General features: G+C 37.1%; 1 protein-coding gene across 1 annotated transcript in view; it reads left to right on the top strand.

Moving 5' to 3' along the window:
* The window catches only part of hob (bridge-like lipid transfer protein family member hobbit), a 916,854-nt gene that overhangs the window by 296,576 nt on the left and 601,922 nt on the right, over positions 1 to 18,356 (top strand). Inside the window, exon 20 of the mRNA XM_090374277.1 lies at positions 9,277 to 9,388. Coding sequence (XP_090230403.1) covers positions 9,277 to 9,388 — 112 coding nt within the window. The remainder of the gene's footprint in view (positions 1 to 9,276; positions 9,389 to 18,356) is intronic.

Here is an 18,356-nt window from a genome sequence, read left to right as displayed (position 1 = left end):
CACATTCATTTCTAAAGCAAAACAGGGGACCAATTAATGCAATAAAGCTGCAGAGGCATGCATTATATAGTGGTAATATCCACAGCTTGATTAATAAGTATCATAGGCATCTCTCACTGCAGGTGTTTCTCTCATTTAGGAATTACATGCTGAGGCTTGAAGAATCATCCATGCTTCACATGGTGGTGTAGCTATATCACTTGATTCAAAGTCTCCCCCCCCCAGGTGTATTCTCAAATTAGCCTCTTTTAGATGCAGTTGCAGTACACTTTGCTTTTGGAATAACTCTTACCCTGGTGTCTAAATGTACTTCACCAAATCAGATATACTGAACCAGATAATCTTTTTCTACAACTACCAACTCCATTCTGTTTGTGTTGGGTAATTTTAACAGGCATCATTAATTATGGGATTGCTCCAGATAGACTGCATAATGGAGATTCTTCTTAGAAAGCACAATTTCACACTGATAAACACATACTGTGATACCACTTTCAATATATACTACAGGCTCAACTTCTGATATAGACCTACTGATATGCTCCCCCACATGATTTCCAGACTTTGATTGTTCAGATTTAAACAATCTGTTAAATAATGACTATTTTCCTGTAAAAATAAATTTTCTGTTTATACTCCGGCACGACAACCAAGTCAGTAGAGTTTACAATAAATCGTCAATACAAATATTTATCGTATTTAGTAGTCACGGGCTTGAACCCCGGTCCACTCAGGAAACGCATGCTATGCACTCTCGCTCCTGACCACTGGGCTATGTCAGGCCTAAATTTGTGAACTCACATTAGCAGGGGCACATGATGTAAGAAAGCAAGCTTATATAGCATCAGCCAAAAAAAAAAAAAAAACCGCAGACCCTTCTCATTTCACCTATCCACTCACTCCAAACAGATAGTGGTCTGTTCTGGTTGACATAACCCTCTTGTGACCTTGGCCAGCTCTTCTTGTAATGGTGCGTGTCTTGTGAAACTGCTTCTACAGTGCCAAGACTACAGTGCATGACACATTAAGCCAGCGTGCCACCTCTGCCTGTAACTTACTGGCTTCAAGTTGTCCAATGAGCCACCATATCAAAGAATCATCTAAACAATGATGACTTGCCATCCTGAGTACTTGAGATGTGGCTATCCAACAGAGCAAGCCAAAAAACGTAAATGAAGTGATGTGGTCGCACCCCGTGTTTTTATACGCATGATTAGTTTGCATAATGTGGCTTTTCTGTAAGGTGGTAGATCGATTTCTATTGGTTACTCAGGATTTGCTGCCAGGATGCCTATTAAATATCAAGTATTTCCCTTCAGCAACACTGTTCAAAAAAATATTATGAAAAACTTGAAAAACTTGTTTGGGGTTTTCATAAAAAAAACTCTCATATATCACATATTGTATGTATTGTACATTTTAATACATTGAGTACATATTGTAGAAGCAAGCCAAAATCATGAAATTGATTTCTAAAACCAGCACAGTATTACATTGGGGTAAGAATTTTTTTTTTTTTTTTTTTACTAAATAAAGTAACAAATGCTCTGTCTGTAGCTGGGAAAGTCAATCCCACATGGCTCTTCAACTCTTGATGATTTGCAGCACCTGAATTAAACTTATATTACATCTTTTTTTTGCTGATAAAAAGCGAATATTATAATAAAAATATATTTCTCTTTTAACTACTCTGTATTTTCATACTGTATTTAGTGATGTTATAAGCTACATGAAAGGTACAAACAGAAATAAATAGAGATTGCATCAATAGGTAGCTTATCCTCTTGGTAGTTAGCCACCTACTGGTTACCAGTTTCTCTAGATGACTAACTTTTATTGTTGTATGAAGGACATTTTGTCATCAAAAATATCGGTATGAGACGCTTGCAGTCAAGAAACACAAGAAAGTGATTGTAGTTTAAAAATTTCAGATATAACTATGTCATCAAAATATTATCAACACAATTTTATTGATAATTGCTTGGCAATTTCATTGTCCTTGGATTTCTAGATTGCTAGCTTTTTGTTTCTAAGTTTTAACCAACAGCCAATTCAAAAATTCCCATTTAGGCAATAAAATGAAAATAATGAAGTTAATCCTATAGCTATCTGATAAAAGGTACTTCCACTGCTGATGACTGAGCATTCTACTGATATATTCTGTCTTTTACATACTTTTGGCAATTCCCACTTCTTTAGATTTGTTGTTCAAAAACTGGCAATCAGCAGGTTTTGAGATTGTCTGAATATTCATAATTCAGAAATTTTAAGTATTCTGAATATTTTTAAAGTGTAGGAATATTTACGAGGGGTGATCACTTACTTTGTGGACTGGTGCTAGATCTTAATTGTCATCATCTGAATCTTCTGTGGATTTCTCCTTCTCAAAATACTCTCCCTTGAACTTTACACACAATTTCACTACTGTCATATCCACACATTAAATGCTTCTTGCAAGCCATTTTTTGAAAGACTGCGAAGTGCTTTCGTTGTGGCTCTGTGAGCATTGTTGTGTCCGATGCGAAGTGCTTACCTTTCAGAGCTTTCTTCAGATGTGGAAACAGGAAGAAATCACCTGGGACTAAGTCCAGTGAATAAGGGGGGTGTGGCAGAAATTTGGCACCTGTGGCAGTGATCGCTGCCTGCACAATATTAGCCATATGAGGCATGGTATTGATGGAGAAAGCAATTCACACCTGAAAGTTTGGATATACCGGAATATGGCCATCCTACCAAGACTCTCATTTCACGTTTCATTCATCTCTTTAACTGTTTCCGATGCATTCATCCGACACAATAACAAATCACATATCACTGTTCAGTCTATGTTTGAAATAATACTTGCTTGAAAATGATCGTCAGTGACTTATGGCTAAAAAAAAACTCTCTTCATGCAACACTAGCCCGACAAGTACTTAAACATGCACACAGAGTCTGCTCAGTAGTGATCAGGGAGAGCATCTGTAATGGCAGTTATGGGAAGTTCGGTAAACATAAAATTTTGCACCAGTCCGTGAATTAAATGATCACCCCGTTGTAGAAATAATTGTGTGCTGTCAAGGCAATTCCAGCTGTAAATTTCTATTGTCATTGTTGTCTTAATACATGTCAGACAAAATTGGTAGCTGGAAAAGCAAATGCACTGTTTTTTGAAAGGCCGCATTATGTGACCAGGTGGGCAGGAGCAGCAGTGCGTAGCACACACTTCTTGATTAGATCGTGGTTTGAGCCTGTGACCACCAAATATGGAGGATGTGGAAAGGTCAGGGAACGACCACCGCATATCCCCAGAGCAATATGGCCTTAGTTGCTAATGCTCCTAAAAACCAAACAACAACAGCATTATGTGAATGTAACACTAACAAGAAAAGTAAACAAAGGCTTAATCACCTTATTAAGTGATCTAACATGACTACAGTCAGTTCTGCTATAAAACGGTTCATGTGTTCCTAAAAATCTCCGCATTATGGTATGTCGTGCATTAAAAACAACAGGGCTCATGGGAAAAATAGGGATGGGGCCGAGCACTCAAACAAAAATGTTCAGTCTGGTAAGTAAAACATTAAAATAAGTTAGAAATCCAATAAAATTGTAAACACAGATTTAAATATCTTAAATTTCTAAAAAATAAATAAATATTACAGTTAATATGGCACTTTACCTTGACAAGATATATTCACTGACATATTCTCTCTTTTTTTTTTTTTTTTTTGGATTGTAAAATTTAAAACAGTAAAAAAGATAAGCAATCAGTAACGACGAACACGGGATAAACAAATTGCACAAGAGAGACAAGTTTACAAAGCTTAACAAATAGAAATGAAGAGAAGATTCTGAAAATTTATTTGTTTTTAATTATGTACCAAAATTAGATTCATTTTAAACGATCATACTATTGATTGCTTATGTTTCTTAAGAGCTCACTTTATTTGGACAGGTAGTGTGGATGCTTAAACATAACTAAACTTTGCAGTAACAATATGTATTTTTTTGTTTTTAGAATAACTGGTACCTTTAATGATTTTTTCAGAACATTTATTATTGCAATAAATGTTTATTTAAAACTTGAATTCAAGTAATTATAGTACTTGTTTTTTTCCTCACTTTATTGCATCTAACTCTCATTAAAATTTATTGAGAAAAACTTTAGTTTTTGGAATACCGTTATTTATACCAGTATTCCAGTTTCGTGAATTAAAAATACCAAAATACCGGTATTGTAAGCCCTAGTTATGATGCTTAATTTCCTGGACGATTTGAACTTTGGAAGCATAAAGTTTCAATCTCTTGTGAACCACCCTGTGCAGTGTTGCTCATATTATTTGCAGCTGCAAGCTTGCTCAGCAGATAGATTTTGTAGGAATTCGGGTAAACACTTCCTGAATTTCTGAAACTTTATCTGCAGATACACTATGGCTACCTGCTCCTTTTTGATGCAGCACACTGACAGTTTCTTGGAACTGTTTCAGCCATCACCTCATTGATTATTCTGTATGTAGATCTTTATAGAATTCCTGTTGAAAATGTCTATTTACACTTGCCAGATGTTTGGTATCCCACAGCCACAACATGCACATGGCTTTCTGCTGCACTATCACCATTTTAATGATGTATTGTCACAGTGCATTCTGGGACCAAGGCCACAATGAAAAAAACTCATTGAGTTGAGCCCAACTTATTGGCCATTTCTGCTGGATTGTCTATTGATCTTCCACTGCAACCATTTAAGGGACCTATTTGATTAACTGTCATATTTTTTGTATTTGTATATATGAAGAATTCTATGTTCATGTTTTTATCTTTCTTTGCTATTACTTTCTCTTAATAAGCTTTTGTTCATCTTACCCTGATAGTGACTTTGTTCCATATTCTCATATATTGCTTATGCAACTTGGAATCATATTCTTGTGTATGTATCTCTTACCCTCACTAGTTATCAATTTTAGCATCTTATGTTTATGGAACTTGATTACTGGTATAAATTCATACGTGACTTTGATGGATTAATTTCCTAAATATTTCCTGCATAGCTTATTTGTATCTGACTACACAACAGTAGTTTCTCTAGTTAATCAAACCCAAGAAATATCTCATTATGTTGGCTGTGCTTGATTCTCAATATTAATTTATGATGTTTCCATAGATCTTAAGAAAGCATGCAGAAACACTTTGAACCAGTCATCCATATTATGATGTTGTTTAAAACTGAATGTGGTCATGGTAGATTTTTTGCTTGAGAATTTGCTTTAAGTGATAAAAGTTAAAGATTGCAGTACCTGCTATGATTAAATTGATATTTATTTGCATTACCAGTCAATATTAATCTATTTCTAAGACTTTCAGTGACACATGCATGATAGCCCAATTAACAATGGAGGAACAGTATAGTTGGGAGCACCAAACAAGCCAAGTGTTCCTACCAAAAGAGTCATTGTGTACAACTAGTTTGTTATTTGCTATAGTATCCATCTAGTTTTACATAATTTATTTAAGCTGTCAACTTCCACAACAACAGATGGAAGTTTATTCTTGCGATTGCATGATGTATTAATTTAATATATTATAAATTATAAATTTACCTTTAGCCACCCACTGGCTAAAGGTAAATTTCCACTCATCTTTTTCTACAACTGTCTTTCTTCAATTTGAATTTATGCCCCCTCAGGTGCATAATATAAGCAAGAGAAAGAATCCAATCATCATTGAGCTTGCTCAAAACATTCAAAGCTTTATATACCTCCATTAGATCACCTCACAGGTGAACTAATAGCCTAGTCTCCAGATGCTGCAATTTGCAGAACTTAAGCCTTTCTTGATAAGAGCAAGCCTTTGTTCCACTCATCAGTCTCTTTGCCCTTCACTGTACTCATTCCAACAGCTCTACATCTTTCCTAAAATGAGGCCTCCAGACCTGTATTCTGTACCCAAGGTGTAGCCTGACCATCTTATACAAGTGAATAATCACCTCCTTATTCTGGCTAGCAAAATTCTTGTATATCATTGACAAGACTTCATGAGCTACTTTTGCAGCCTGTCTGCACTGTTCAGAAAACTTAATATCTGACAACACAATTGCTCCCAGGTCTTTTTCATTCTCCACTACCCTCTGTGTAGTACTGCACAGTTGGTACATTACTCTGGGGTTACTGCTACCCATATACAGTACTTTCCATATATCAATGTTAAACTTCATTTGCCACCTCTCAGCCCATCTGCCCAACTTTCTATATCCTATTGCAGTAGCGTATTGTCATTACCGTCATTAACAACCCTACCAACCTTTGTATCGCCCGCAAACTTGGATATTAAGCCTGATATCAATATCATTGATAAATATAGAAAACAACAATGGGCCCAACACCGAACCCTGAGGGACTCCACTAATAAAATTAGTCCATGATGAGCATTGTCCATTGATTACCACTCTCTGTCTTCTCCCACTAAACCCTCCCTGTATCCATAGCAGCAGCAGCTTGCCCTTAATGTCATACTGCTCCAATTTGTACTGTAGCTTTCCATATGCAACAGTGTCAAAAGCTTTCGTGAAATCCAAGTATATTATATCAAAATTATTTTTTGCATCCATTTCCATTGTGACCACATGATATCCAATCAAATTAGCCAGACAAAACTTCCCCTTAACAAACACATGCTGTGTCTGAACTGTAATTGCAGTCTTGTCTAGATGATCCTGCAGTGCTTCTTTAACCAGTGACTCCATTATTTTTCGAGGAACAGAAGTTAAGCTAACAGGTCTGTAATTACTCGTGTCATGTTTTGATCCCCTTTGTGAATTGGGGATACATTTGCACATCTACAGTCCTGGGAACTTCCTCTGAGTCGAAGGTACTCTTATAATCATGCCTAATGGTTTGCATACTTCCTTTGCTGCCTGCTTTAATATAACGGGATAGATCTCATCCACCCCAAGTGCATTTCCTATGTTTAGCTTAAGCAATTTCTTCTCCACTTTGCTTGCAGTTATTACAAAATCATTCAGCTCCCTGTTTGATAGGCTTGTGGCCTCCCCTTCCCTACAGAACTCCTCGTGTAAATGTAGATGCAAAATACTCATTCAGTTTGTTAGCCACCTGAGCAGAATCATCAACAATCAAACCATCTATATGAAGTAGACTTATCTGATCTGATTCATTCCCTTCCTTTGGAGTTTACATAAGTAAAAAATTCTTTGCTGTTTTTCTTTGCATCCTTTGCCACAGATTTCTCGTAATCTGCATTCGCTTGCTTAACCTCCTTTATGACTCATTATATCAGACTAGCTTATATCTATCATAGGCTTTTGTGTTGCCTGATAATTTATATGCATCCCACGAATTTTTCTTCTCTGCCACTAGTCTCATTAGTTCATCTGACATCCATTTAGGCCTAAACCTTGAACAGTATTTCTTAGTTGGAACAAAAAGCCTAGTAAAAGGTAAATTGCAGCCATTATCAACCCACTGCAGGATGGAAGCCTCCTCAACAATTCATGCTGAGGGAAATGGACCATAATCTGCCACGCTGGTCCAGTGCGGGTTGGCAGATCGACCGTATTCAGCAGTCAGGGGTTTGAACCCCGGTCTACTCATAGAGCGTGTGCTACTGCACACCTGCTCCTATGATCCAGCAACCTTAGAATAATAATGTAGGACCTGGCACATTTTGGCCTTAGCTGCCCTTGTGCCTTTAAACACCAATACCAATACCTGCTCCTGACCACTCGGCTACGGAGTCTTCTTTTCTTAAAATTCCTTCAATTCTGATGATGTCACCCACCCCAGAAAACTATACAGATTACTTCCTTGAATGCTTCCCATTAAGAATTTCCTTTGGTAACATCATTAGTTGGCCCCACTGTGTGCAGTTTCGAAATTGTCAGAGACCACTGTAGTCACCTCTATGAAAGCAAAAACCCTTCCCTTTATCCCCGATGGTAGTTACATCTTTGAAGGTATCCCACATCTGCAGATTCTTAATGCATGAATATTCACTAATGATAATCAAATCAAGAATGTTACTCCCTCTGGTTGCCTTTTACCCATCAGAGTGATATGGCCTGTAACACACTCCCACTCTTAATTTTGCTTTCTGAGTACTTATATCACACTAAACTGACTCACCATTTCACTGTCCACCCAAGTCAACTGGATGCACTTCTTTAAATTTTATGTTTCTTAACTAACAACATAACTGCCTCCTCCCTTTATATTCTTTCTGTACACATTGTACTCCCTAAATTCCAATTCTGCATTCTTTATATCCGTGTAACACCACGTCTCTGATAACCCATCAGAAAATCTGCCTTTGATGTCTTGACCAGCATCTCAAATTCTTCAAATTTATTAACTATACTCCTAGCATTGGTGTACATGCAAGTATACATGCACCTGCTCTTATTCTTAGTTACCTTAACGCAGTCCATGTATTTACTTGTTCCATGATGACTCCCAGCAGTCCTTGAAATTCCGACCATCTCACTTTCCAGGCTGCTGCTTACGCCAATAGAAGCAGTGCAAGAATCGCTTTCGCCTCTGCTTGCATCTACTGTTAATCCATTAGTCTGTAAATTCCACGAAACTAGTAGTTCTCTGACCCACCTAAAACTGCCCGTAGCATCGGCAAATATTCTTGCACCCTTTTTATTTAATTGTATCCCATCCCTTTAGAAACAATCTCTCCTATTAACTAGCATGCACCATGCTGAGAAAATTCTACCCCATGAGCTTGCACAATCTTTCCAGGGCTGAAGTGATTAACTAGACTTGCATCGTATACTCCCTTCTATCATGTCTGGGCAGAATTGCAGACACTTTCAAATTCATCCCTAACTCCCAACTTCTTTTCAACATTGACCTGTATTTGTTAAGTATGTCTTCAGCTCTTTACTCTTAATGTCATTAGTGGCAACTTGTACAACAATAGCACCCTTTATCTCCTTAAAACATATCTGCTCTACAACCTAATCAAATTTTTCCCCTTGACTCTTTTGCTAGGGACATCAAAACAGAATTTTTTATGTAAATTTTGGAAAACAATTTTCAAAATTTCAGAGGAACGGAAATTAATTTTAAAAATTTACGTTAAACTTTTAATGTAAATGATTCTTTAATTATTCAGACTGGATTATAGTGCATTTCAGCAGTTTTTTTGCATAATTCTTTTACATTAGTCTTCATTACGTCAAAGTTTTTTTTCTGTTTGATATTTTATAAATACAAGTATTATAAATTAATGATGACTCTAAATTTGTTTTTTTTTTTCTTTTTTCCATTTTAGGATGATATTGTCCCCCACAGATGCAATTTTTAATTTTAGTCAAAAAAGATTTACTGCTGGAACTGGAAAATTGGTTGTACTTTTTGACAACAATGAAATATTTACATTTCATGTAAGCTTTGGTTTAAAAATTGTTTTGTAATGGTTATTGGCAACATATAGCATCCAAACTGTGCTATAATTTTAATGACGTGGATTTGTTTTATCCAATCAATAGGAAAGCTTAAAGCTGTAGGTTACTTTGAATAACGTAATGCACATTAACAACTTTGAAAATATCAAACTAATGATCAAATAATAATAATAGTCAAACTACCAGAGCAGCTCATGGGTCTTGTCAATGATATACAGGAATTTTGCTAGCAGGGATGAGGAGGTGATTATCCCTTTGTATAAGGCAGTGGTCAGACCACACATTGAGTACTGCATTCAGGTTTAGAGACATTTTAGCTAGAATGAGTACAGAGAAGAGCAACGAGATTGGTGAGGGGAACAAAGGGCTGCTCTTACCAAGAAAGGCTTCAGTTCCAGAAATTGCAGCGTCTGAAGACTGGTGATCTGATTGAGGTGTATGAGGCCTTGAATGGTTTGAGCAAGTTCAATGTTGATGGGATTCTTTCTCTTGCACAGATTATGCACCTGAGGGGGAGGGCATAAATTCAAATTAAGGAAAGATAGTTATAGAATAGATGTGCGGAAATTTGCTTTTAGCCAGCGGGTGGTGGTGGTCGATTGCCTGAACAAACTTCAGATCTCAACTTTTTGTCACTCCTGTTGTTTTTGTTAGCGATTTTCTCTTATCCTGCCGTCATGTGTGTTGTCGTCTTCTGTTTTGTGACTTTGGACATGGTCTGCCTTGGGAGTTGATTCCGAGAAAAACCTCTTGTCTCGGTTGATCGGTCTTCTGAAGAGATTGCGTCCTGTTCTTCTGTGGTCTTTGAATTTTCTTTTTCTGAAGAGTTTGGTGTGAGAAGCATCTCAGACTGTTTGACAGTTTTTTCAGCATCCCCATTGTCTCAAACAGTCAGCTCACTTTGTGCATCTGGCCTGACCCTGGTTGGTGCCACCTGAATTTCGATATTACTTTCAGAAGAGTTTGAGATATGTGGCCAGTTAGCATTAGCATTAGTAGAGGCATATGATGCAACAAAGCAAGCTTATTCAGCATCAGCCAAAAAAAAAAAAAAAAAAAAAACAACCACTACTCCCATTTCACCCCTCCGTTCGTTCGAAATACCTGTCCAGCTGAGCCTTAAATTTATTTAGGCTATCAACTTCAACAACAAGCGATGGGAGTCTATTCCACAAACCAACTGCCCGCTGGCTAAAGGCAAATTTCCGCACATCTATCCGACATTCGTCCTTCCTCAATTTGAATTTATGCCCTCTCAGGTGATTATTCTGAGCAAGAGGAAGAATCCCATCGGCATTGAGCATGCTCAAGCCATTCAAAGCCTTATACACCTCTATCAGATCACCTCGCCGATGCCTAGTCTCCAGGCTCTGTAATTTGCAAAACTTAAGCCTTTCTTCGTAAGAGCAACCCTTTGTTCCATTCACTAATCTTGTTGCCCTTCTCTGTACTCGTTCGAGCAGCTCTACATCCTTCTTGAAATGAGGCCTCCAGACCTGTATACAGTACTCAAGGTGTGGCCTGACCAATGCCTTATACAAGGGAATAATCACATCCTTATCCCTGCTAGAAAAATTCCTGTATATCATTGACAAGACACCATGAGCTACTCTTGCAGCTCGTCTGCACTGCTCAGAGAACTTCATATCTGCCTGCACAATTACCCCCAGGTCCTTTTCATTCTCTACCACTGTCAGCGTAGTACCACAGAGTTGATACGTTGATCTGGGGTTACTGTTTCCCATATGTAGTACTTTACATTTGTCAATGTTAAACTTCATTTGCCACCTCTCAGCCCATCTGCTCAACCTTTCCAGATCCTGTTGCAGCAGCATAGTATCAGTAGTGTCCTTAACAACCCTGCCAACCTTGGTATCGTCTGCAAACTTGGACATTAAGCCTGATACACCACCATCAGTTTTTCCTGATTAGGCCCTCTTCGCGGCAGAAGAAACATTGTGAGGAAATGGAGGTAAAGAAGGTGTAAATGATTCAATTTAGATTGGCATTGATGATGTTGTTGTTGTTTTTATTTGGTATTTAGAAGCATTAGCAACTAAGGCCATATTGCTCAGAGGATATGCGGTGGTCATTTCCTGACCTTTCCGCATCCTCCGTATTTGGTGGTCACGGGCTTGAACTCCGGTCTAATCAATAAGCGTTTGCTACTCATCAATGCCGAGGAGGCGCCTCGCCGTTGATGAGTTTTGGGATGTCATTTGCTGTGTCATTGTTGGCGAAGTGCATAAGTGCTTGCCTGCAGGAACTTTTTATATATGCGAAAATTCCGGTTTCGTGGTTGCTGCCGAAAGTGTGTGTATTTTCCTGGTAACGGATCCATATTTGGATAAAATTCTTCTCAGAAATTGAAGAGGAATTTTAGGTTGGACGTTTGATATTGTAACTTTCGTTGGTGCTAAGGCGATTGGCGCCACTTCCAGGTGATGTAACCCATGTTTAGTCTCCGGAGCTAAGTTCCGGTCAACCCTTCCCCATCTCTTCCATCATGCAGTATGATTGATGACTTTTGAGCTTATGATGAACATCATGACAAGATCCAATCTTCCTTACATTTCAAAGGTACAGCTCTAAAACCGTGTTCGCAGGATGGCCGCTAGTTAGTACACCGGACCGAACCTATTGGTAACTCTTTAAGAGGCTTCTGGTTCAGCCAGTGTATAAGCTTGCTACCTCTACTCTGCCAGATAGGACTGGAGGGAGTCCAAGCAGTGTGTATGTGGGGGGCATTATCGAGTCGACATTATGTCAAGGATCTGGATATATTCTTACCACGTGTACATCATATCCAAAAATTGCATTACTTCATACCCCACCCACTTTTTCTAACTATTGAATACACCATGAATTGTCCAACTGATAGAGTAAGCTTATCTCAGAAAAGATCTAAACCTCCCAAACACTTCCTAGTTCATTTCACAAATTTATGTGGTCTCTTTTCACCTCAAATGTGATACCTGTGCATATGTCCATTCCGATATTCCCTGTGAGAGACTTGGTAATTTGGAATCTCCTCTTTTCGATCTTCTGTGTCTTAAAATCTCTTTACCTCATTGGGTCAAATTCATCTGTTGTCTCTACCGTTCGCCCAACTTCACTAATCACTTGGAGCTCTTTGACTTCCTCTCTTTGCAACTTGACTTTCTCCAGTCCAACTTTCCTAACAGTGAGGTTATTTTCCTTCGTGAATTTAATGTTCACAACTCCAGCTGGCTTCCATTTCCTAGTCACACCAAGCAGGCTGGTCAAGATGCTGAAGCTTTTGCAATTTCTAATGACATCGCACAGATTGTTCATTTACCTACAAGGATACCCGACAATCCTAACCATACAGCCAACACGCTTGATCTTTTTCTCACAAACAACCCTTCTAAGTACACAGTCGAAGTGAGTGGTCCTTCAGGCACCTCAGATCAAAACTTGGTGATTGTCTCTTCTCCAATGGAGCCTTTACCTCATGGCTATTCCCAATCTCATAATGTTTGGCATTATATTATAAGAATGCAAAATGGGATGACCTGCTAGATTGATTTTCTTCTTTTCCTTGGTCAGATTACTGTTTTAAAACTTCTGATATCAACATTTGCTCAGATCATGTCAGTGAAATTATTCTTGTGGGAATGGAATCCTTTATTCCACACTCAACTTTAAAATCTCGTCCTTTATCTCTAAACCTTGGTATTTCAATAAATGTGCTAAGGATAAGTATTAATGATCTTGGTAAAACACCTTCCACCATTCCTAGCACACACCCCATTCAATGCCTCCTGTGGTCGTCCGTCAAAAGTATGTCAGAAGGATTTAGACGAATCTTGATGCTAAGAAAGCTCCAGGTCTTGATGATATTTCTTCACTTGTTCTCAAAACCTGTGCTCCTGAACTTACTGCTGTTCTTTGCCGCCTTTTTCATGTTCTTATTCCAAAGGTTTTTTCCTTCTGCTTGGAAATTTGCTCATATCTAGCCAGTTCCTAAAAAGGGTGACAAATCCCTCTCATCCAAGTTTCGTCCCATTGCAATTACTTCTGCTCTTTCTAAAGTAATGGAGAAATCAATTAACTGCCAATTCTTAAACTACCTAGAAACCTTCCTCCTGATCAACGATCGCCAGTATGGATTCCGTCAGTGTCGATTCTGGCTTATGTTACTCATTTATGGCAAATTAAATGGAAAGTTTTGGTGAAAAATAAGCAGTTGCTCTTGACATCTCAAAGGCTTTCGATCGTGTTTGGCCTAAAGTTCTTCTAAACAAGCTTCCATCTTATGGTTTGCCAACTGTTTTTTGTAATTGGTTATCCAGTTTTCTCTCTGATCGCTCACTGAGGGTGATGGTAGATGGCTCTTTGTCTTCTAACTTCTCCACTAATGCTGGTGTTCCCCAAGGTTCATTTATTTTCCCTCACTCTTTTCCTCTTGTATATTAATGACCTTCTTCCATCGACTGGAAATCCTATCCATAGTTTTCCTGTGATAGCACATTGCATTCCACTTTCCATTTTGAGAAAGTTTGCCCTGCTCAATCAGCTTCAACTTCTCAAATATCTGCTACCAATTCCTTAAATGCCGATCTCCAGGTAATTCTCCAGTGGGGCAAAGACAATTTAGTTGATTTCAATCCTTTTAAAACTCAGTCTTGTCTTATATCTCGCAAAGAGTATTCTTCTTCTCGTATGATTATCTTTGGTGACGCTCCAATTTCTCGGCAAAATGATACATCTCTTTTGGGGATTATCCTGACTTCTAATCTCTCTTGACACAAGCCCATTACAATTATTGCTTCCTCTGCATCTAAAAAACATGGTTTGCTCTTTCGCTCTCGGCATTACTTTCTTCTGGACAGCTGTTCACTCTGTAAAAATCTCAAATTTGCCCTGCCATGGAATATTGTTCCCACATTTGGGGCAGTGCCCCCAAAATCTCTCTTAGGCTTCTAGATTCCATTCAGAAGAGGGCAGTTAGGTTAATTAATGACTCCTCTCTAACACAGTCTTTCCACTCGCTGTCTCATATACGTACTGTTTCTTCTGCATGCCTTTTCTACAGATACTTCCATGGACACTGTTCTTCTGAATTGGCTTTTATAATTCCCACTCTCTCTCTCTCTCTTTCAAAACAGTCCAAACATGTGCCGCCATCACCCAACAGCCATTTACTGTCCAACTTCAAACTCACAGAACCAAATTTTCATCTTCGTCCTTTATTCATCAACTAACATTTTCTGGAACAAATTTCTTTCATACGTATTTCTCAAAAAATTACAGTCTACAGAAGTTCAAGTCTAATGTCAACAAATATCTCTTTCGTCTTCTCAACCTCAAACCCAGGCACAATACTCAGTACTATAGATTCTAATACCTCTCGTGTTTGGGGTTTTCATAGAAAAAAAATAAGTTACATCTCCTTCAATCATTATATCCCTTTCTATGGCATACTTGTTCATCATTACTTTTGTTTTAGCCATGTTCATATTTAGTCCAAAATCCTTCCACCCCTGCATAACTGATTTAGATTTTCCTCTAGTTCTTTGGGATCATGGCTTATGTCATCTGCAATTCATAAAACGTTTAGTACTCTCCTTTCACATTGAATCCTTTCTGCAACCAGTCTTATCTTCTGAAAGCTTCCTCAAGGGCAGCAGTAAACAACTTCAGAGATATTGCGTCTCCTTCGATATCAAGTGGACCAATCTGATTCATCCCCTTCCTTCTAGAGTTTACATATATAAAGAACTCTTTGCTGTTTTTCTTTGCATCCTTTGCCAAAGATTTCTCGTAATCTGCCTTCGCCTGCTGAACCTCCTTTGTAACTTGGTTACAGACCAGATTATATCTATCATCGGCTTCTGTGTCACATGTTAATTTATGTATCCCCATGCATTTTTCGTCTCTGTTACATGTCTAATTAGTTCATCTGACATCCATTTAGACCTAAATCTTGAACAATATTCCTTTGTTGGTATGGAAAGCCTAGTGGCTTCCAAGATTAATTCTTTGTATGCTTCCCATTTTGAATTTGCTGTTGGTAACATCATCAGTTGGTTCCACCATATAGAATTTAAATACTGTCTCAGACCACCGTAGTCACCTTTACGAAAGCAAAAACCCTTCCCTTTACCCTTGATGGTAATTTCTCATGTCAACCTTTTATTCCTCCTTTTGTTATAGGAATCAAAGTGTGATATGATTTTTTACTTATCTATGTCTAGCTGCCATTTCTCATGGTTTTGACACATTTATGTTCACCTGAAAAAAAGCACAGCCTCAAAAGTGAATTATATTCTATTATAAGACTAGCATTTACTGATTTCTCTTTTAATCTGATCTTCACACAGACAATGGTATTCTCTGGCAGTAGTAAACAATTAGAGTGTAATTTTCTGCACAAGTTGGAGACATTCGACAGAAATTTAGTACTTTACTGGTTGGATAACTTTATGTTGTGACCCCCTATCTTGTGGGGTTTTTTGCTAGAAAGTGAGATTAGTTATTTACAAAATTTTCGTAGATGTACTTAACATATAAAAAGAAAATTGTTCTTTTCTTCTTTTAATGTTACATTCACCTATATACCACATTAGATACACCCATTTGGAATATGTAAAATTTGTATGTATCTAATGTAACTTTTCACTGAAGGATTCCCCAGGATAGGGGTCATAATTTATAGTTTTAATAGAAATATAGTACCTGGAAGTACTATGTTTGTATTTAGTTTATCTTCAGTTTTGTTAATTCCTTAGTTCCAAAAATCTGATGCTCGATAAGGTTCCTAATTTGACCCCCTTCTGTTTTCTATAATTAATTTTCTTCAGTGCAAAGATATTAATATAAGAGATTAATAAAGAAGTAGTACAGGATAATCCTATTATAATTCAACATATTACTTTTAATAATAATGAATATGAAATATTCATTATTATTAGAAGACACTCTTGTAGTATTTTTGAAACTCTTGTAGCATTTTACTGTACATTTTATAGTATTTAATTAAAGGCTGAACCACTGTAGTTTTCACAGCAGCTTTTGTATCCTTCAAAATTATTTTGTTTTTTCAATTCCCAGCAGTTCAGTGTTTATTCAACATAAGGTCATTGCACAATAAATTATTACCCACATATTTAATTCCATCAAGACCATTGTTCTACTCTCCATAGCGGCTCCCTCTCATTTTTTTTTTTTTTTTCTCTCGGAACTTGTTTCTTTGTTTATTGAGGTTTTTTTTCCTGATACGGTGATTGTTTGCAGGTTTGCCTTCATTCCTTTTCTTTTTTATGTTTATTTTTACTCTCTCTTTTTGTGTATTATTAGCATTAGTAGTGTCAAATGTTTCAAGAAAGCAAGCTTATACAGCACCAGCAAAAAAAAGAAAAAAGAAGACACCTCCAATTTCACCTGCTCATTCCCTCCCATAGTTTGTCCAGTTCTTCCTTGAATTTATTTAAGCTATCAACTTCCACAACAACAGATGGAAGTTTGTCCAGCAATCAACCACCTGCTGCTTAAGGGCAAACTGCTTCACATCTATTTTGCAACCGTCCTTGAATTTGTTCTCCCCTCATGTGTATGGTCTGAGCAAGTGAAATAATTGTATCAGCATTGAGCTTGTTCAAACTATTCAAAGAAGTAAACACCTCAATCAGATCATCTCACAGGGCCTATTCCCCAGATGCTGCAGTTTGCAGAACTGAAGCCTTTCTTGGTGGGAGTACTCCTTTGTTCTGTTCACCAATCTCATTGACCTTTTCTGTACTTGTTCCAGCAGCTCTACATCCTTTCTAAAATAAGGCCTCCAGACCTTATGATTATTTAGGTCATTGGTTTATAAATTGGATTCTAGGCACAACATTCTTAGAGAGAGAGAGTTTTGCAATCCGTATTATTATTTTAAAGATATTGGAGTTCCCTGGCAAGAAAAATTTAGAAAAACCCCTGCTTATAAGTTTAATAAGTTTGTATACTCTTGTTTTTTCACCTGTTGATATCATTCTTAATGTTGCAATTTGATCCCATGGTTATTCCTGCTCTCTTATATAAAGATATTTTTTCATTTTGGGGAGTTGTGCACTCTTACATAACATTGACAGTGTGCAACTCCCCACCCAAGGAGCATGTGTCTTCGCTACCACCCAAAGTGAGCTACTTTGATAATAAATAAAATTAAATAAAGACAAGGAACTCCCACAATTAGTGGAAACAGCACTTGTAAACTACAAACTATGTTTGTCTTTATAGTAATATATATTTTTTGTTCAGCAGTATATTTATTGTCCATTATTTTGAGCTAATAAATGTAAATTTTTTTTTTTCACTCGCCGTCTTGTCCATGTTTTAACCCAAAATATTTTCTCCATTTAATCCAAAATATTGTTTTGTTCTGCACTTTTTTCATAAAATCTTTCAACAAGTTATTATCATATGACTTTCTTAAAAAAAAAATAGGAAAAAAATTTTATTTAACAAAGTATCACATGGGAATAACTTGTACACTTCAAAGATGTCACACCATCGTTAGGATATGTCGTTGATTTGAAGAATAGTTATGGAAGAAAATCTTTAGGTATTAATACTATTCATAATAAATTAATAAGAAATTTAATAAATGGAGTATGCGGTATATGTATTTGAAATTTTAAAGTGCCCAAAATATGCAACTGAATAGTATATATATATATATATACTATTCAGTTGCATATTTTCAAGATTACTTCAGGACTTGTAAATGAAGAAAAAAAGTTTATATAAACATGTGTCAGATTAAGAATGGCTACAGAGCTGTGGTTCTTTGAATTTAAAAAAAAAAAATGGCTGTGTGGTTTTCAGTTGTAAAAAAAAAAATCATAAAAATAGTAAAATAACAAGTAAGAATAAAGGTATACACACACACACACACATACACCTAATTAACTATTTTTTCATGTTAGCTACTGTTTGC

This window comes from Mastigoproctus giganteus, chromosome 5 (assembly GCF_048544385.1).
Source record: "Mastigoproctus giganteus isolate SK-2022 chromosome 5, ASM4854438v1, whole genome shotgun sequence".
Lineage (NCBI taxonomy): Eukaryota > Metazoa > Arthropoda > Arachnida > Uropygi > Thelyphonidae > Mastigoproctus > Mastigoproctus giganteus.
This window is presented reverse-complemented; position numbering and strand designations above follow the sequence as displayed.